We start from the raw sequence: 21880 nt of genomic DNA, 5'->3' as shown, positions 1-21880 counted from the left end.
AAGTTGAGTTTATAGGCAAGGCTCTCTTTATGATAGGGAGCAATTTCTTTAAGATGCAGGGAAATTACTATTACATTAGTTGCATAAAATAATTGAGAATTTTGAGAGAGAGCTATGTCATGCTCACCTTACTCATACTGTTAGTCTCAGCAAGGTCAAGGGACTAATTGTGGACCCAGCCTGCCCTAAGCCAGTTGCAGTACATAATTGCATGCTGCCCTGGGAGCAGCATAAGAAGGAAATTGTGACTTGAAGCAATTCTGTTTGGTATTCCGGGGGGTAGGGTCAAAACTAGCCTCAGTGTCTGCTCCCTCCCTTCCCCTACTGGTGGGTGGTGAGTCTGCAGAACTCATTTCCCCTCCTGGGCTACCATCTGTGGTATGAGAAACCAGTTCACAGAAAAGAAACTCGGACTTTCTTTCAGAAGGTTTGTGTATCAAACCCTTCTGATTTCTACATTTTCAAATACATTCAGGGTAATTAATTCAAAAGCTGAAATAAAAGTGGGAGTATTATTTTTAAACTTCCTTGTGGGACCTTGTGCTAATCAAGTAGTCAACTTCTGATGTTGTTTGATTTACTAGTAATTCTAAGACTCAGCACAAACCATTTTTCCGAGCAGCTTGTTTAGCCTTAGAAAATGTCACCAGCTAGAGCTATTTATGCAACACATTCCAAATTCCTGCAAGTTGAGCGGTGTGTGTTTTGGAATGGTTTAACCTCCTCACTAAAATGAAGAATTTTCCCTCTAATTTCAGCTGCTTCCAGGAATATAACCCAGTCTCCCTGGGAGAAATCTAGCAGTCTCATCAACGCTATCTTGTACTGGCAGAAAGTTGTATTAGCAGAGGTAGGATGTGTCTCTGAGCAGCAGATCACCCCTGAACTTTGTCAGGGTGTGCAGGGGAAGATTTGAAGCTTCTAGGGACAGTGCAGTCCTCATCATCACAAGAGATTTCTCTGCGAGTAATCACTTTTATTTCTGAGTATGTAAAAAAAAACCCTGTTTAAAATTGTCAGTGACTTTGTTAATGCTACTTCAGTAAAATAAAATGCTGATTTTTTTATTTATTTTCTTTTTCCCTGGTTCAAATAACACTGACATTTGCTTACCTCTCTTCTTCTTATATATATATATATATATATATATATATATATATATACACATATTCTGACATAAAAAAGAAAATTACAGGCTCTCCTGCTATAATTCAAATTTTTAACAAGAATACTGGTCATAACATCTGGCATGATTGAAACAGACACAGTGAATTTTTCTTTGAGAAACAGTATACAGTTATTATTGCTAAACATGAAGTTACATGAGTTGCTTGCTTAATACACAAAGAGGTTTGTACTCAAAGGGATTTTTTTTTCTCTGTTGCCTGCCTTTTAAGGCCTGTTAAATGATGCAACATTGTGGTCTTGTTGGACAATAATAACAGAAATAACATTTCTTTAATAAGAATTTCAAATAATCATATAATGTCATCATTTACAGAAGCATTTTATTTTGAAAAACATTATTGAAATAATATTGAGATAAATAATTTTAGCCATATTCCAGTGCCTGTCCTGGCACTGTAGGTATTGATTATTATATGTGCATTGAGAAATTATTATATTAAGAACATTGCATTTCCTTGAAGTATAAAATCCACTGTAAAAAATAGCTTAACCAGCATTGCAGTCCAATTTACACAGTTAGAAGTTCCCATTTCATTTTTCTTTCAGACATTTTGTACTTACATTGCTGAAGCCCTTCTCTACCATGGAAGAAAATATATAACTGATGAAATAAACCCTGCAATTTAGGTTTATTTTTTTATTTGTGGATTTTTATGTCTACTTAAAATATTTGGTAGCAAAGATACATCTGTATAATATACATACAGTAACATGAAATAACATGAAATCAGTAGCCACAGATTTTAGTAACTGGTATGAATAAGGAAGTTTACTTTTATCAGGTGACCACAAACAATCCACTCTGCACTCTCCACCTAAGTGTTATTTAGACTTTAATAGACTAAGATCTTGGTGTCCCCTGGGAGGAAAGAAAGTATAAATACTCGCATAACAAATGTAGTCCTTGAACTTTTATACATCTGCGTGCATTGGTACATGCCAAACATAACATACCCCAGCTTATTCACCTTCAGGCTTCTGCAGAGGCTATTAAGTTGTATAATCTGCAGAGGATACATATGGAAAGCCTTTCCTTATCCAGCTCCCAGACCAGCTCTACAATAGTCTCTGCTTTGGTGGAGAACAGAGTGGTGGTAGTGGTACCTTGTGAGCTTGGCTTTTCTGGGTATGACCAAAGAGCGCAGTGAGCCACAAAGATATGCCCTGTCTGCATCCCATGAAGCAAATCTGTCCCTATGCATGCTCGACACAGGTGGTGTGGGTAAGGGCAGGAAAAAATTCAGTACAGTCTTTATTTCCTCTGTCAAGAGAATAGGAGAAACCTGTCAACACACCCAAACAGCAGTTACATGTTTGTATAGTATGTATAGATTCTAGGACAGGCAGAGAACTGTTGCAAGCCATTTGCCTGAGAAATAATATTTTGACACTGATGTGCTTGTAATCTGCTTTCTTAAGATTTAGAACAAAGCTTCATAACAATGTTAGATAAACCCAGGGTAAATGTCCAGCTGCAACCCAAAAGCCTGAGCTCCCTGGCAGGGGTGGATGTGTGGTCATGCCTGGAGAGATGTCCCTCTGATGATAATGCTCACCCAGTCACAGGGACATCCACCTAATTTGGGATATTACATCACACTACTGCAAGAAAAATGAATTTTTCTTTAATCTAAACGGAGAGACTAAAATCATAATGTATGTGTAGCAGAGATTTTTAAGAAGTATGAAGGATATCAGGATTAGTGATACAATTGCAAGAGATGACAACACTGTATGTGGCACAAACAGTTGGTTTTAGCTACCTTTAGATATTAAACACATTAACATATCTAAACATATTTATATATTAAACACATCTTATTCTTATTCAAAAATACAGAAATTTATGAGGAGTTGGTTTTGCTGAATTGTCAGCTACATCAGCTGGCACTTACAATGTACCTTTTGTGCAAGTCACACTATAAACTGAAATGCAAAGTACATATGGATAGGAAATCCTTTTCCTGTGAATTGTCCAATCAGTTTTGCATTGTTTGAGATTACCATCACCACATACTTACCATATGTCATTTCATATAGGAAGATTGTGCAACTTTGAAGAAGTAGCTTTAAACCTTTATTTTCTGTTGGTTACTTTAATCTGTCTGCTACTTTCTTTTCGCAGTATAGTACCAAAGTGAGTCATGAATCTTCTGCAAGTTAGGGGCATGTGGACATTATCAGGAACAAATGATAATATATAATAAGTTTGGTTTTATGTAAGTACTGTTTTAAATTAATTAAGGCTCGGAGAAAGAGGTGAATTACCTTTAGCAGTATCTGCTAATATTACCCATTCTGCAGTTTCTGTGTATAGCAGGCATCTGTGCTTAGAGACTAAATGGTGACTAGGAGTCTGACCATCAAAAAACAGTTGCTGGAATGAAAGTCATAATCAATCTCTGTATTTATAATTTTGTATTTTATCAGTGTCTTCAATCTTATTTGCCACAGCATAGCCATGTGCAATAAGAAATGTCTTTGCACTTCAATTTAATTTTAAAGTAATTGCATCTAGAAGATGCCTCAATGCAAAAGAGTATCATATAATCCATGTAATTATAGTTTCTGCCTGTTCATTTATTAGCTACATTTACAAGCAAGAAGTAGGTTTGTATGTTTTCAAAACGTATGCCTGGTAAGCACTAAATCTAAGACTTATAAAAACATTATCAATATGTTCTAATTAATATTTGCTCTTTTCCTTAAGCTATTATGAGGATACTTAATGCATAGCCTAAAATTAGAGTTGACAATTGCAAATACAACCCAACCAACATAGTAATAAAATCAATACTTACATTTCCCTTGGGGCCACTATTTACTGTTTGCTGTGCCATTTCCTTAATGGAATGGCAGTTATGTTTGCAGAAACCTTGTAACTACGATTTTTGTATTTTAACTAAAAGCAGCTTTCCTAAAGTAGTATGATTAAAAAAGAATCTGGAGTTGCTTTCAGAAAATTGCTGTAAACATTTTGCAGCCAGTTTTAACAAAGACTAGTAAATGTCACTGAATTCTAAAATGAATTATTTGTAATGTTTAAAGTCCTTTCAGTTGTATTGCAATAGATGCTTGCCTTAATCTTGAAATACTTCCCTGATTTGTTTTTACTTTCATTTACTCAGTTCAAATTATTCTTAATCACTAAAAGCTCATTCCTGTGTGGAGGTCTGCAGTGTTCTCAAAGTGTACAAGGGAGTCTGGCTGTTTATTTGACTTAGCAAATTAAAATAATGGAGGAAAGTATTGTCTTTGAGATGAGTCATTGCAGCTGCTGCACAGATCTAATTCTGATCTTTTGACTTGGTTCTTCTTTCACTGAAGTCTGCCATTCTGTGGCAGGGCAGCAGGCGTTTCTGTGCCTTGCAATGTAACTGTATAGTTCAGAAAGTATGCTATGGTTAACATTTATAGTGCACACAAGTGTCCTGTGTGTTTGCATATTCAGTAGGATATTTCTCTAATGATCACTGACAGGAGGGATGAGCATGTGAAAGAAAATCTGTGAGTCATCATGGCTTCATAATTTGTTCCTTGTGGGGCTCTGCTGACCAAGCAGTGCTCTTGGCAGAGCTGAAGTTTAGGGTAACAGGTTCTGTAATAAAACATGGCCACTTGCTTGGGCTCAACTGTCAGGGACTAACTGTGATTGTTAACTAATTATTACCTTTGATCATCTGACTTTTTTCCAAACTTCTGCTTTCACTCCCATTTTGCCACCATTATTTTGAATAGTATTCATATGAGTGGGTCATTTGTAGTCTGCATCAGTGTCTGATTGTAGTCATGCCTTGTGAAATGTCACCATTTCAGGATCTGCTTTCATTTCACTTGTTAGTGACATGGGAAATTAAAAAATATGGAATGCAAAAAGAATTTTGAAATATGGTAATTTGAAACCATTGAAATTAGAAATGTTTTATAGTGATATAGAAAGTATACACATATATCAAAAATTGTATTATATATCTAAGGAATCCATAAACATATCAGACAAGATATAAACCAAAATATACTGAATTGAACTGAAAAAATACCAGAACAAAATGGAAGTTCAGGATTAGGTATTTTGGTCCAGTTCTGAGTATTTTTGCAACTCTGGTGTTACGAATGTCATTTAAATTGCAGCATTCCTTGTAACTTTTCTGTTAGGATGCATTTAAAAAGTATGTTGAAATTTGTCTTATAAATGTGTATATAAGGATTATGCAAGTTTTTTGTTCATAGTACAGTTGAGGTATAGACTGTGTCATCAGTAATCTCTGTTATAATTTTGTAAAATTTTAATTTAAAATTTTTAACAAAAATATCTGAGAGTCTGTCCTCAGGCTATTATTCATTGTTCTAGGTTTCAACAGCAACAACAATTCAGCTTCCACAGAGAACAAGTCAGGATAGAAATAGAAATATCTTTCAGTATTCAAATATTTTCTTTTAGTTTTAATACTTCTAATCTTTGGAGGAAATAATTAAATTTTGCCATTAAAATGACCCTAGAATACCATGTTCTGATCACTTGAAAATCCATCTGTGTCTGACTGAGATAGAAATTTCTGCAATTGTGTTTCAAATGCTTATTGGACTTGCTTAGAAACATGGTGCTGTCCTGCAGCTGCACTGGTGTGGCCCAGACACGCAGGTTCGGGAAGCCTGCTCTCCAGCAGTTTCGCAGAAAAGAACATTTTTCGGAACATTTAACTCCTGTTGCCTAAATTATATTGGCACTAGCATTTTCAGCACTTGATGTCTGTTACCATAGGAGAAAGCTTTGCTGTTTGTTCTTTGGATTTGGCAGATGTAGTTCCCTGCACTTCACTAATACAGTGCTTTACAGCATCGTTTGAGGAACTGTTTCTGGACCAAATCCCTAGATTGCCCAGAATAGGTTACTAAGAGCAAACTGGCTTGCACCGTACCAGTGAAAAACTTGATGTGGGTCTGATGAAAACTAGATTAATCCCATCATCAAAAAACAAATGCCCCCCATGTACTTCAAAGTTTGTCCCAGTATGATTTAATCCTTTGAGGCTCAGCATTTGTTTATGCAAACCTGCAGTATTTAGTGGCATCAGCAAACTTTTTTTCATTAATATTTAGCCAAAGCAATTGTGTGCACAGAATCCTAGACCCATTCAAGGAAACATATTTTGAAACAGGATATTGAAAATAAAGTCCATAGGACAACAAAAGTCAGCTTACATGCTGATGTCAGCATTTGTGTGTGGTGATAAAGCCAAGCTCTTTCTATGATAAAGATAAATTCATATCCAAATCTTTAATAAAAAAACAAAACTGATGTTAGCTATTCCTATTAAAGTCAGAAGCGTCTTTGTAACACTTCCCAGAGACTCAATTGTTAGGAACAAAAGTTATGTCCTGTTAAGAAAAAAAATTAATCACTCAAGTTATTACATAGGGTTTACTGTGTATTCCGGGTTCAAGCTTTATACTGAAGCCTTTGAAGAGGCTGCCCATACTTACCAAATGTTGTAATTGATACAGAATCACTGCTATACAACAGCTGCAATAACAAGGTGCTGCTGCCTTTACTTTAATCTACCTCTCTTTCTGCCAGTTTATTATGTTTTGAATTTATTCTTTTGTAGATCTGTGAGCTATCTTTCTTATGGAAATTAATCTTTTTAAAAGATTTGTACTCTCATTTTCAAACACTAATACATTCATTCAAGTATCCCATTATTCAGAACCAGCTGGCTTTTTATCTAGTGATATTTACTTCAAAAAGCCAAGTTAAATGGTATCATAGATTAATTCTCAGGGCACAGGAAAGCTTTTTTAGAGAAAAAGAGATTTGGTAATTACTTAGAATATCGCAATAAAATCACAGAACATGTCAAAAATGCGTTATATAATCTGTCATAATACGAAGCTTCAAAAAAAAGTTAATTCACTGAATTGAATCTAATATATAGCATCAGTATATGATTTTTAAGTGAAACATTAAGTAAGGATAAAACTTTGCTGTGATTTATAATAAGCTATGTCATGATTTTTAGTTATGTATTTTTTCTTTGGAGAAAGCACTGAAACTTCAAAAAGGGCATTATCCACTGAAATTTCTTACATAAATCAAACTGGAAATAAGACACATTTTACAATTCAATTTAAGATCCCACAGAGACAATAATGTTGCAAGCTGTGCATTTTGCAGAGTAATATAGTAATGTCTAGTTTGCATTTTTGAAAAACCAAATTAATCACACTGTATTGAATATGTTAAAACAAACCTAAAATTCATCTATTATTAAAAAACTTGTGCAACAAACACAAACTATATTTTATACATAAAGGACAAACTCATTTATTCATCAGGTTAAAACACTTGGCGTTTGCATTTTGTAGCTACTGAAGAAGTGACATTTGCTATCTGTTCTCTTTTTTAAATTTTTCAAAGCATTATGTTCAGACTAATCTGCTTGAAAAATTGTACTAATACTTTAACACAGTGTCAATCCTGAGGACTGCACAGAAATCCCTGTGGAAACTAAGGGTAGTCTCAATATTTAAATTTTCTTTTGTAGTGAATCATTTTACAGGACAACTATTCAGTTATCATATATCTCATATTCAAGTAACACATTTTATGCCTTGAAAGATTAACCACAAGATAATCAACTTCATAGCCAGTTTTTAGCATTTGTACATACGTTGAGCTAACGTGCCTAGGCATTGCTTTGAATTAGGACTTGTATCTTAGCACTCAGCTGTGCTCAGATTGGTACATCAAAGCAACCAGAATGAAATTTTGGCCTTTATCAAGTCTCACTGACTTCAATGGAAACAGGATTTCAGTCTTAATCTTTTAAAGGTAAATATATTTTAAAATTATTTGTAGATGTTTTACTGTTTTAGAATATAATTCTGGAATTATATATTCTATATCTTGTGGGGCATATAAGCTGCATGCCAAATTTGTATGCCAAGTGTCAGGTGCTTCTACTTGTAATTCCATTTCTAGGAACACAACTCTAACTTCTTATGGCCTCTAGGCCAAATTTGAATTCTAGGATTTGATTTCTGGCATAATTGTTATCTGTTAGCAATTTATGTGTGCATTCATGTCTTGATGATTTAAAAATGAGAAATGCAGCTTTTTATTTTTGTTGGAGATCTATAGTGACTGTACACTAGAGAGATTGGAAAAAAATACTTCTGAAAAAAAGTTTACTTGCATTTTAAAGAAACAAAAATCTTAATTCAGGATAAAAAAACTTCTTGGAATTTGAAAAAAAAAGTTTGCATGATTTTTCCTGAAGCATCTGAAAAACTTTAGGCTCTTGTCCATTATTTTAGTTCTAGGTCTAAGCCTAAATAGTTTTTAATCCAAAATTAACATGTTTGTTTGTTTGTTTTTCTGTCTTTGTTTTAATTAAGCAGCATAAAACACATTGCTAGATCGAGTAGTAGAAAAATTTCAAGCAACTTTCAGGATCTTGGCCACCATAGTGGAATTCAGATCAACAGCTGAGGTGTATTTCATGGTTCTTTCATTCTATACTGAGCTGATCCATGAATTGCTAATGTATCATCTTGTTTGTAGGGCTTAGGTCTGAGGGACTTAATGCACAGAAACATCTTTATCCATTGGGTGTGCAGAGGACTGAACACAAGTTGCTGAGAAGGCATCTAGCCTGCCTTGTTATTACATAATAGCCATCAGTTATACACAAGTCAAAACTTTTTCAGAAAACATGAGACTTGGGAACAGAGGTTGTCTTTCTCAAAACTGTTCCCACAGTTCTGACCTGGAGAACATTATCACTAATTGAGACAAGGCAGGGTGAAGAAAAAAGTGCTTTTTGGCTACCTGTTGTCTCTCCTGTTATGTAACTCCCCTGATCTCTGATCAGATGAATTATTGGTCACGAATAAAGATTGATGGAGCTAGGAAATATAGTAAGATGTGTGTTTATGTTTTTTTCTGTCCATTGAAAGAGTGCAACATTCTGATTTTTACTAAATGAGATCTGGATGTAAATACCTTGCTAGGAATTTTGTCTAGACACAGTTAAAGATATTGTTTAAAGTACACTTAAAAGGTGTATGCATTCTTCAGAAATCAGTTTGATATAAGATTCAGAAATGACTACAATGAATAGGATTCATGTGGGCTTGGTAAAGTTCAGAGTACTAAATCTTGGTATAATAGCTTAGGTGAACTTCCTTGTCCTAGAACTACTATAGAAAAAAAAAGACACAACTGTAAAGCCAATATTGAATAAATTATTAAAAAAAAAAAAAGATGCAACTGTAAAGCCAATATTGAATAAATTATCATAACATGCTTTCATTTAATGACAATAGACTTTTTTGTCAAACACTGGCTTGACACCTTTGTCTCTTCCACAGTAGGTGAAAATTTTTGCCACTATAGATGGTTATAGGTAGCAGTGATCTTTTAAAGTAAATAAATATTTTGTGTTAAATAATTTTAGGATAGTGGTTTCTTTTAATTTTAAAAAGGAAATAAAACCACCAAAATTAATAAGAAAGTAGTAACACCCTAACACCCTCCTCCCCCACCCCAATCACAAAAGTCCAAGGAAATATTTGAGAAATTTGCTGTTTAAGATGTATCACTTTCACATTCCTACCCTCTTAATCCAGTTTCATACTTTTAGCTGCCTTTGTGTGTAGATTTTACCTTTGATCATTTTTGTAAGGCTTCAGAAAAGCCAGCAGCAGTTCTGAGTAGAGTACGGTATCAGTACGTAAGTAGAGAATGGTGGTAGACTAAATCTCACAAAGAAAATGATCCTTTTTGCATAAACAAAACCAATTGTGGGAAGCAATTTAAACAAATATTCAATTATGTGTAGATCTTTCTTACTGAGGGAAATTCCTTGTAGCCTGTTGTCTGTGTATATGTACTTTTCTCTTTCTGTATTTTCACACTATAAGCCCTTTGGGGCCAGGAGTGTCCACCTGCTCTGTCACATATTATTACTACTACTGTTATTACTAGTCATACTAATTGTAACTTTTTCATTGTCATCCTGAGAAAACAATAAATCAAGTGCAGAAGCAGTTTCAGCAGTCCTAACTCAGGATCCATAAATTCTTAGGTAAGATTTCCTCCCTTCAGTAACAAAATGGTACGGTCATCTGTCTTGGGACATGGACCTATAGAAAAAAACCTAAAGGCTTATGTGTACAACACAGTTACTGCAGCATAATGAAGTGCTGAATAACAGCTGAGATGTAATAATGATTCTCACTCCACGCTGAACACAAGATAACATACGCCTTATTCTTGATTGAGGGAAGCACATTATGATTTTGTTTGCTAGGCTGAATGTACTAGATTTTGAGCTGGTGGGAGAATATGCTCCATTTACAAATCCAAGCATGTGAAAAGAAGATACTTTTAGTAAAACTCTAATACACAATTTGTTGTACTACTTATGTATTTACACATTTCGTTTGTGTGTGTTGACATAAAGGTAGAGATGTGCACACAGATACATACATGTGTATTCAAATAACATTGAAGAAGTGAAGTTGTGCACCTAAAAGCTAGAAAAATTTATTTTTAATGACGATAATAATAATAGTAGTAATAATAATAATCATCATCTCTGGATTTCTTTGAGACCTGGGCTTATTACATGCTGCAAATTTACATAAGGAATATATAAGACCTAAAAATTAGGGACTATTATCGGAATGGTCATGAGAGAGCTTAATCAAAGCTGTGCAGGCAACTCAAAAGTAAGACAATTCCTCAGAAAGCTTAGAGTTAGCACCTGCTTCCCGAAGGAGGGGGAAAGCTCTCCTTTGGGGAGCTGCCCAAAGGAGGCTCTGTGACCCTCAGAGCTTGTGCAGCCTTCTGGCATTTCCACAGCAGTTTTCTAGTGTGGAGGAGACACAGCATCTATTCGGAAACCTCTGTCCAGCCCCATGCTGCTCATCAAGCCAATATCTGGGCAAACCTAAGTCTCCTTTTCCCTGAATGGGAAGCACAGCCATGTGCTCTGGAGAGTGCCTGAGACTTGCTGCAGCTGGTGGGGATTCGTGCAGCCAGCTTGCATTTGTTTTCCCAGAGAGCATAGGGATGATTATAATTGCTATGAGACCTTGCGATCAACTTTGCTTAAGACTGGATATTAATCTGTTGATTAATAAGGACTGATTTTTGATAATTTAGCCTTCCTCCCTAAGAAAACTACTAAAAAAATTCAGTGAGTAAAAATCTGAAAAATGATCAAGAAGGCATTCTGTGTGCAACCTTTTAGAGCCAACGTACTGTTGCGAGTTTGTGCAGCATTTGTGCTGGAAATCGAAATATTCCTCTTTAGTTAAGCAATTTTTTAAAAAAGTCATCAATAAACTTGATTCCCTGTAATCTGTCAACCTCCCTGCTTTTCATTTTCATCCGTGGTGCATCTTCTTTGAAATAGATTGAACATGATTTTACAGAGGCCTTCTCACTTTTCATTTCACTTTAAATTTTAATTTTTGTTTTCAAGCCCAATATATCTTGCTTCTCTTATTTTTTCATATTGTAACACAACTGAAACAGGTGGGGCAAAGTGTGAGCTAACAATTATGTCTATCTACTACAAGACATTAGGAAGCACTGCATTCTCACTTTTTACATTTTGTCTATGCAATTAATTTTTGCACTTCAGTGTATTTACTGTATTTTCTAGTATTTGTTTTTCTTTAGTTTATAGTTTATACAGAACTGTCAGCCATACTTGTATGTCCTGAAAATCTGCAGAACTTTTCTTCTTGAGTTAAAGGGGCAGTAATTAAGTTATTATTTTTCAAAACTTTCTGAGAATTTGTTTTTAAAGAGAAAGAAAAGGGGGACAACAAGTTACTGAATACATACATGGTATATTGCTTTGGTTTACATTTCTTGTTCTGTACACTGCTAATATAGAATCAGGGGCTGTAAATCTCAGAGTAGAGGTAATGAGGATCAAAAATGAGGGTCCACACCAACTGAGGAATTGCCTGTATCAGACCAGCATAGATATTAATCACGAAATCCCATCCAAATCCATATTTTTAGGAAAGCTTAGTCACTTACTCGTAGGCATGAATCACTCAGAAACTCAAACTTGTATCTTTCACCTTGGACAGGTTTCTGGACCTGACTGTTTTACTTTCCACTGTACTAAAAAAGAAGCCTTTATACTGTTATACTGATTATACAGAGCAACAAATCGAATGAGGATAACTTCTTTCTTTACAAACTGAAGTAACAGGATTTTACACTAAAAAAACTTAAACCCATATTTTTCAGAAAATATTCTAAACATATTCTTATAGACTACTCAACCAGGCATATTCACTCTTACCTATTCCTTAAGCATACAGAAAATATTCATATCCACGATTGCATGCAATGACTACATATAGTAATATATTAATTGTCTATTGAATGGGCAATTTTTGTACAAAATACTTTGCAAATAGCAAAATACTTTGTGATGTTTATTGTGTTGAGAAAGATGGAAAATGTAGTTTTTAGTGGTTTTTGGTTGACTTCTGATGGTTCATTAGTCTTTATATTTTAAAAACTCTGCATTAAGGGACTAGCTGTACTTCCAGCTTTCTGGTCTGAAGTTAACTTATTTAACCAGGTGAAAACGGGTCCAGGTTTTATTTTCTTGAACACAGTGCATACAACACATCTCATTTTTTGTTTCTTGATGATGTCACAAATTTATTTTTGCTTATCTAAAATCTCATTGTTATCTTTTACGATCATATAACCATAAAAATAAACTGGATTTTATCTATGAAATTAGCACAAGTTAGGTATTAGTAAAAGGAGACAAATGGAAAATCTATTTTTAGGTAAATGTCACACGGCTTGTAACTGAGTTGCTGAGCTTTCAGTTGTCTTGGACAGTTTCATTATTCATTACATTGAATTTTAAAAAGCTTTTCCTGTGTTAATCTTTTTTTGTGAATAATGAAGGATTATTATAAAATATCTATATTCTATGGGATTCATTGTAACTGCAAAAAAATTCTTTCACTTATTAACTTATATAAATTCAGTATTTCCTGATTAATGATTAAACCTATACTCTGGTATTCAGCATTTAGAATTCAATCTTATTTCCTGGAATTAACAGTTTCTACTACAGTTTTTATAATCAGAACATAAATAAGGAAAAAGTAAAGTGGGTACAAATTTGGATTATGGTGCAAAATGCAGTTATAATTTCTTTGCTGTTGCCACAAAACAAGTATGCAATAAAATTGAAACAGTGAATGAAGCAGTCTACATGATTGAGGCTATTAACTGTTTTTCAGATTGCTACTTTTGTCTGCAAAGAATAAACAGTATATAATTCCAAAAGTTCTTTTGTCTTCTCCTTTATATATGAAAAAAGTTTATCAGAGGATAGGGGTTTTTTGTGTGTGTGTTTTTTTCTTTAATTTGCTACTGCACATGTATATAATCTTTCATGATAATAGCAGAAATACAAATACCAGACCCATCAGCCTACTATTTTAGAGAAAATTATGAACACTTTCAATTAAGAACCCACATTGCTTATGTCTTATTTAAGAACATAAACATGATTTTATAACCATAAACCCCCCCAAAAGTGCAAAACTTTCTGAGGGGGTAAAAAAGAAAAGAAAAATCCTTATGTAAAGCCAAATACAAAGGGTTACAGAGAAGACTTGGGGAACTTATTTTTCCATGTCACAGTACTTTCTCTCCTGATCACTTCGTGGTCTCAGAAGAGGTAGCAATCAAGTATCAAAAATATTGGACAGATACTGTTTAAAAATGGCAAGGGTGTTTTCTTTCCTTTAATGATGTAACAGTAACATAGAGACCTTATAAAAATGCCTTTATCTGTAGACATGTGTCCTTTATACAGTCTCACAACACTCGTATATTGCAGATAAATTGTACATCTGATTTTAGGAAACTGAATTATAAAGAAATCAAATCACAAATTTATAACAATTCAAAGACTAAAGCAATAGTATTTGATTTGGGAAGTTTATGAAATGGCTTCCTCACTGTTGGGAGGCTAAGATTACCAATTTTTAGCACGCTGATTATGCATATTTTCCAGTGGACATAAATAGCCTAGATTGTGAGTAGTCCACTTCAGAAAAATGATCCAACACAGCTGATACTGATGCTTTGTTTGGTAATTGTTGCTGAGATACAAATTGTTTCAGCAAACACAGAAGATAACAGAAAGATTATGAGACTAAAAGGAGATCATTAGCACACCAAAAAAAAAAAAGTGGTTTGAGTTAGCGGGAAGTCAGACTCTTCTGGGTTTTTGCTATATGATACTGCTTCTGTATATAATGCTACCTGAAACTATTCCTGAACCATTTCTGGGGTTCACTTGCCTAAAGACATGCTTGAATTGTTCTCTGTAATTCCATAAAATATCAAGTTTTCCACATGAAAGGAAGGGGAAGACCCAAGGGCCTGGCAGATAGCCTAATTTCAGTTTCTAAAAACTACCTATAATCTAAAACGTTTGGCTTGGTTGCCTAGGCATAGATATATGCTCCTACCTTAGATACCCTCGAGTATCCTGCCTGATCTACACCTCCAGATAGCCTTGGGGTCTCCTGCAGGTGTTGTGTGGACTCACCAACCCTATAAGACATGATTCAAATGTGTGTTTAGGCCATTGAACCGAGTCTGGGAGAAGGGTCACTGTAGTTTTGGAAGCAGCAGATGCAGATTCAGCTGACCAAAGATAGGCCTGTCTCCCACAGAGTGAGCTCAACAGCTCTCCAGAATGTTTTGGCTGGATTTCTGTTGACTATCACAGGAACGAAACTGTTCAGCTCACATTGTGGAAACAGAAATTTAAGCAAACCGAATCCTAATGGGGTCAGAATGAAAAAAGGAAAAGAAGTCTGCAAATAAGAGGAATGATTATAAAAATGAACCTGATAGGTTTAGATCAGCGTTTGTTTGCGAGGCTGATGTTGTACACTAGTTTTCTGCTTCATTTTCTTTTTCTTGGCTGCATTACCTTCTAGTCCAGAATTGTTTTAATTTATTATTACCATCCTTAGCTACCTAATTGTGCTACTAATGAATACAAATAATCCAGGCATCAGGCTTTTACAGACCCACTTCAGTGTGCAAATAATGGTTTGTTGTGTAACTGCTGATTATGGAAGAAGGTAACTCACCTTATGGAAAATACGTGCTGAAATATTGGTGATGAGGAAAGCAATGCATTCCGTACTATGCCTTTTAAATTGTGAAAAAGTATTGTCATTCTTGTTCCATTGAGCTGTCCATCATGAGAAAATGTGAGATCATCTGAGCTTGTTTTTTAAGCATGTGTACTTACATTTGGAACTTCATTTCAATTTTTTGGGTGCCTGTATTAGCACTATCACATATGAAATATTGCCTATTCAAGTACACATGTATGGGGTTGGAGCACTCAACATTAAGTATTTGCATTTCAAAATTGGATCCCTTGTGCTTGAAAGCCTTGAAAATGGTACTCTATGGTCAGCCTAGTGCAGCATCAATTGAAATGCTGTTTGAATGCAATGTAGAGCTTCCAACTGCTGCTTCAGAAAGTGTTATGCTGAATCTGGAACACTTTGCATAATTTAATTAATTATGCCACTAAAAACTGATTTTCTCTCAATTTAAAGCAAACAGCTTTTATGAGGGTGAACTGCAGCACCCAGGGATATCAGGTGTCCAAGCTTTTAATCCTATTACAAAGAGTTGACAACCACTGATGGAAACTGGAAAAACATAAGCCTCCAGCAGGGCAACAAGTGAAGAGGAAGAAGGCAACAGATTTTTAATACTCTTTGAACCACTGTATTCATTAAATCAAAACCAAATGTAAAAAGTGACAGAACTGGTAGCTTGCACTTTGTTGTGCAGACAATGAATAGTGTCTAAAGAATAACACTTGTTTTGCTTTGATGTTAATGAAAAAACTGTTTCCTCTAAGAGGAAAAGTATTCTGTTTAACTAGGGTAAGAAAAACACAGTGAATGGCCAAGACTTTTTGTATCTGTGTCTGTTAACTTAAATTGATCAGGAGCTCGACAGTCAGAAGTTTGAAAGTGGTGTCTAATGTTACGGATTGGATTCTGTCTAGAAATCATTTTCCATATAAGCAGATCTTAACAGATGATTCCAGACTACAAGTAGTAAGGACACTGTCACTAAATGCTAGCCTTGATACTTTGACTTTCTGAAACTTGTCTTCTCTCTTCCAAAATTATTATTGGGTTCAATATCATGCTGAAACAGCAGACACTGTAATTTTGAGGCAGAAAAGAGTACTGATGTAGAAAAGCTCTAATTTCTGAGCCACATAAGCACAGCCATAATTGGCAAACTATAACTGACCTTGCAAAATTCTGTGACCAGGTTAGGAAGGGTCACAGAAGAATTGACTCCATCTCCATATCGAACATCAGCATGCAACATGAAATTAACTACACTGTAGAAGATCTTGCTGATAAAAATAGGGAAAATATTACTGGCAATTCAGCAGCGGTATAAAATGCAAACATCCTCCTTATAATGTTAACAAATATTCATATAATTACTAATATATATTAATGTATTATTAGTATTCTTCAGATTTATAAGAGATGCTACACCTGGCTCAAAGGGGAAACAGGAGTTAGTAGGGCTCATTGAAAGAGCTTTAACCTAGATTTAAAGGGGGAAAGGGATAAAATCAAGCTCATTAGAGATGTCTGGACTAGACACAGCAGTGTTTGAAGGACAGTGTTTTAGAAAGGTCCTTTGCTCTGCCATCTCACTGGAGGTAGAGGATGGAGAGCCACATGGTAGCAAAGACTGTAAAGTGGGTTATTGATGTGTTAGAAATTGTAGAAGTACCTAAGAATAGTCATGTACTAATTATTTGTCTCCCCCAAAAAGGTGGGATCAATAGGCCAGTTGAAATGCATCTAGAGCAACGCACACAGCATGGCCACCAAACAGGAAGAGCTGGAAGCCATTGTGCAGCAGGAAAACTGTGGCAGAGTTGCCAGCATGATGATATGGTGGGATGCCTTCCACCAAATCTGTAGTGCTGTAATGGATTGCTGTAAACTCTTCAGAAGGATTAAGCAAAACAGGAGGGTGGGTAGGCTTGGATGTTAGGGAGTGAAATACGTACATCGCAGTGGTAAAAAGCAGAAAATTAGAGAATATGAAATTAAAAGGGAAAAAAATCGTTTTCCAGATAAGATTTCACTGCTTTACTATGTATTTAAATGTGTGTTAAGGCTTTTTGAGAGTGTCTTAGTTCTCAAAATACAAGAAAACTTGTTCACTTGTCAGAGGTCATGAGGCTGGAATCATGTATTTACCATCTCAAGTATGTTCACTGCATAAAGGTTAGGAAAATTTCTTGTAAAATAATAAAAGTATCTCATGTAATTGATTCTTTTCATTGTTTCATAAAATTGCTTTGTTTGATTGCGGGAGACTTTGGACTGAATTTTCATTACCTACTTCTGAACAATTTACACTGGGATTGAGACAGTATTGAGCTAATGAGTTAGAATTTATATTGAGCCTTAACTGTCTTCCTGAAGTAACTAGGGAAAGAAAATCATGGCAATAATGGAGTATTTTTCATTATAAACTATGTTGTACAGCTTTTACAATCAGGTTTTTAATAGATCTAGAGAAATTAAATTGGAATTCTACCAACTTCTGTGCTTTTGTCATCCAATGAAAACGATGTTAAAATATGTCAAGACTAATAGGCTTATCCCCTTTCTACTGAAGTAAGAAGGAGGTGGTGTCATACCTGTTGTTTTTCAGGCTCTGTTGTTCATTACAGAGTAGGATGTATGTAGAAAAACATTCAGAAATATGTACATTGCTATAATCCATAATGCTAAATAGAAACTGAGCATAGATCAAATGCATCTTGACTTATATCATCCTGCAGTCCCTATCAAGACACGCTCCCATGAAAATAGTAGACATTTTCAAAGTCGGGAGGTTGAAATTGTGCTCTACATGAAAAAGGAAGCAATCATATATTGCTGATGGGTATATTTATTCTGCTGAGAATGCATGCATATATCCATATTTATTAATATATTCAAACATTGTTTATTGATTGTGTACGATAAATAAACTCATACAGTGAGTGTATAGATTACTGTGTATGCATAAACATACATGCACTCAATCTCAGCATTATATGAAAATACACACTGAGAATAATACAGTTTGTCAGATCTTAACCTTTTCATTGCATATAAATATACAAATTAATAATGAGATATTAATTATTAGTGTCCTTTATACAGAGTGTATCATATTGTCCCTTAGTTGTATCTTACTTAACTCTATGGTTATTTTTTATGAAGAAGTCAGCAATAATGAAAAAGGGTGTTTCTCAAAGAAATGAGTTATTTCTCATCTCAGTACTTGTTTTTCCCCATTCTTCTTTGCTGTTAGTCAGTTCCATTACCAGAAGACTGCAAGAATCAACGTAATCCCTCACATTTTTATTAATAATATGAAATAAAAATTGAATATACAGAATAGAATCATCAGGCAAGCATATATGCATGCATATTGGTGCCCTCAACAAGTTATTTTTTAATTACTTCAAAGAATGTTTATTTATTCACAAATACAGGACACAATATAACTGTAGTTTAAATTTTAATTGGCATAACAGGACATATTTTTGTTAGACATTTTGCAGGCAAAAATATTCTCTCACATATTAAAAAGTGTCGTATATAGTTTTATTTTCTAAATATGAGAAAAGTGTATGTACAATATACACAAAACACAAACTTCATGTGAATGAGCACAACTCTAATACTTTAAGTTTGTGCTACCTCTTACTTTTAAAAAGTTATTCTTACATTCCTATTTCAGAGGGTGGAAAAAAACCCCAACCTTAAAGTCCTTCCCCCAACCCACATATTAAAATTAAATTAAAAATAAATTTCCACTTGCAGAAAAGGTTAGAATGCTGGCCTTGCTTCCAAATTCAGAAATTGAAAATTTGGATTCTTCATTCATCCAAATAATATATATTCATTCCCCACAGGCAGCAGTGATGGTTCTTGGGATAAAGAAAAACTTCAGTCTCCCCCCACCCAAGGATCACAGGCCTCTGTTAACCACCCCAACTTGCCTGGACAGCATAATGTTCCAGTTAGCCATCCTCTCAACCCTCTTCAACAGAACCACCTTCTGCCAAATGGTACGGGTTGACATCTTTAAGCACTAACACCAGCAGTTTTCTAGTTCCTGTCTTTTTTTTTTTTTGTGTGTTTCTATAAATAGGCAATGAAAAAAATCAAGGATGTGGGGAATACTCGAATACTTCCTTTAGAGTATTAAGTAGGGGAAGTGGAGACAGTAAAGAACAAATACATATGCAATAAAATTGATACTTAAAATAGTTGCTAACCTGTGCATCAGTGGCATAATGACGCATTGCTAAGGCACCTTACAGCAGATATCAAAAACTATAATAAATAGCCATGGCTTAGCAATGATATCATACATTACACAGATATGAACAAGCTAAGAGGGCTAATAGCCTCTCCTTGTGGCTAGAAACCCTCCATGGTTGCTAGTGATTCACCCCTGCATCTCCCAGAAGAGAACTGACTTAGAGCTGCTTTTTCCTGCAATGTAAACCATCTTGTCGCCTGTCACTTGAAAATTGTCCATCAGGAGAAAAAGAAGACAGTGCTTAAGAAAATATACATAAACCTATTTTTCTGTTTTTCCCCCCAACAGGGTTGGAACTTCCTTTTATGATGATGCCCCACCCGCTGATTCCCGTGAGCCTACCTCCAGCCTCCGTCACGATGGCAATGAGCCAGATGAACCACCTCAGCACCATCGCCAACATGGCAGCAGCAGCACAAGTGCAGAGCCCTCCCTCCAGAGTGGAGACATCTGTTATTAAGGTAACTATAGAACAGACCAAACTGAACCTACCCAAACCAAAAGGCACCAAATCGTAGCCTGCTCCCAACCACCATAAACATTGTAAAGGTGTACTGTATAGGTGTCAGATGTTCTAAGTTAAATCATAGAGTCAGTAAATACAAGAAAACTAAGTGTGGTGACTCACAACAGGCTACCGGTGGCCACTGTTACAATCTCAGTTTCCCTCCATCTCTCTAAATCAGTATTAAAGCAACACTCAAAGCATTTTCATACACAGCTTTGTGATTTCTTGTATTTCATAGTCTGTAATCTAATGTTCCTTGAGATGTCATGGAAAAAATTACTTTTAAATTAGAAGGGATTGTTCTTCCAACTTTAAAATCTAAGCATTTGAGCTGAAATGTTCTAAGTTATCTGAAGAAGGCTGAAAGGTTTGATACTTTAAAAATGCAGAAACTAAATTTGCCAATTTCCAGAACAAATTAGAATGAAGTAGCACAGTACAGTCCCAGTAATCTGCAGGCCAGAGCTGCAGTATTATAGGGATATTTCAAAAATATCAGATATCTTAACTTGTCTACCAGTTTTAGGTTTTGTTTGTGGCCTTTAATTAAATTAATCTGTTTGTAGAGACATTACCAGAGGCATGGAGTCTTTTCTTCCTTTTACTGAAGGTGATCTGTTTTCATTTTAAAGCATTTCATTTTAAAAGACACTTCCCTGTTACCATTAAATAATTATGACTTGATCTTTATTCAGATATCTACATTTTGCCTCTTATCCTTTTGTTCTAATAAATGAGAAACTACACAAACTTTTGTTCTTTTATGTAATGTATCTTAGAAATAAATACGCAGAAGTATATGTGGTTTTTCAGGGCTATGTTGGAAATCTGTCCATTCGTGCAATTCCTTTGACAAATATTAGGTAAACTTAGAATCTCTTGGACCTTCAAATCAGGAGTTACAAAAGTTTTGAAGTTCATGATGATTTAAGTAGAGTGAAGAGGTCTGACTTTATTAAGACATTCAACATACTGGTACACTTTTCTTCTTTAACCTAACAAGTATAGAGTCGCAAAGAACTGTTCAGTTAAAAGTCAACAAATCTATGTTTTTATTGACCTAGAAAAACATGACACGATGGCCTAATTTAGTCACCTATACTTCCAAATTTAGGGTCTCCTTTGGAGGCCTTCAGTGGCATCTCTTTCTCACCTTTGCTGACACAAGGAGTTAAGATACTGGTTTGAAAAGAATTGTTTATTTAGGTTGTATGCCAACAAGACTAGATCCCACCCTGGTTTCCATCTTGCCCATGTGTTGGGGATATAAGCACTCTGCTGCTAACTAACTGATTACATGGTGATTTTTGCAACTTTCTTTTCCTATTTTTACTTGATTGGTATTCAGTAAGAGTTACATGATACTAATGTTTCCTGGAACACACGTGGCGCTTTATTTAATTCTAAATTTATTTTCTTAATTGGACCAGTGGCCACTGGTCCTACTGGGGTATCTAAAAATGAAGATTGAGATGGAGCACATGCTAAATGATACCTGACATATGAATTACTGTGCCAACAAAACTTTGTTTTCATTATTTTCATGCTATTTTCCCTCCTTTCATTTTTTATAAGCTATTTTATTTCATATGTAAGAGTATAAAATTTGACCTTCATGAGCATTGGTAACCTTCTGTTTCTAAACTTTAACAAGCTGACTTCTAGCTTGTAAAGCTGATTTACAAGTTAGTTGTAGCTATTAAAGCTGC

General features: G+C 35.0%; 1 protein-coding gene across 6 annotated transcripts in view; it reads left to right on the top strand.

Annotated features, from left to right (window-relative positions):
• DACH1 (dachshund family transcription factor 1) overlaps window positions 1–21880 on the top strand; it is a 356490-nt gene that overhangs the window by 218230 nt on the left and 116380 nt on the right. For 3 of the 6 annotated variants that reach the window (XM_068182306.1, XM_068182304.1, XM_068182305.1), the window contains exons 4-5: window positions 19251–19406; window positions 19952–20124. In XM_068182306.1, the coding sequence (XP_068038407.1) occupies window positions 19251–19406; window positions 19952–20124 (329 nt within the window). The remainder of the gene's footprint in view (window positions 1–19250; window positions 19407–19951; window positions 20125–21880) is intronic. The other 3 variants (XM_068182308.1, XM_068182309.1, XM_068182307.1) reach the window with 1 other exon arrangement.

The sequence above is a fragment of the Anomalospiza imberbis genome, chromosome 2 (assembly GCF_031753505.1).
Source record: "Anomalospiza imberbis isolate Cuckoo-Finch-1a 21T00152 chromosome 2, ASM3175350v1, whole genome shotgun sequence".
NCBI classification, from domain to species: Eukaryota; Metazoa; Chordata; class Aves; order Passeriformes; family Viduidae; genus Anomalospiza; species Anomalospiza imberbis.
The sequence above is the reverse complement of the archived record's forward strand: the minus strand, read 5'-3'. Positions and strand labels throughout refer to the sequence as shown.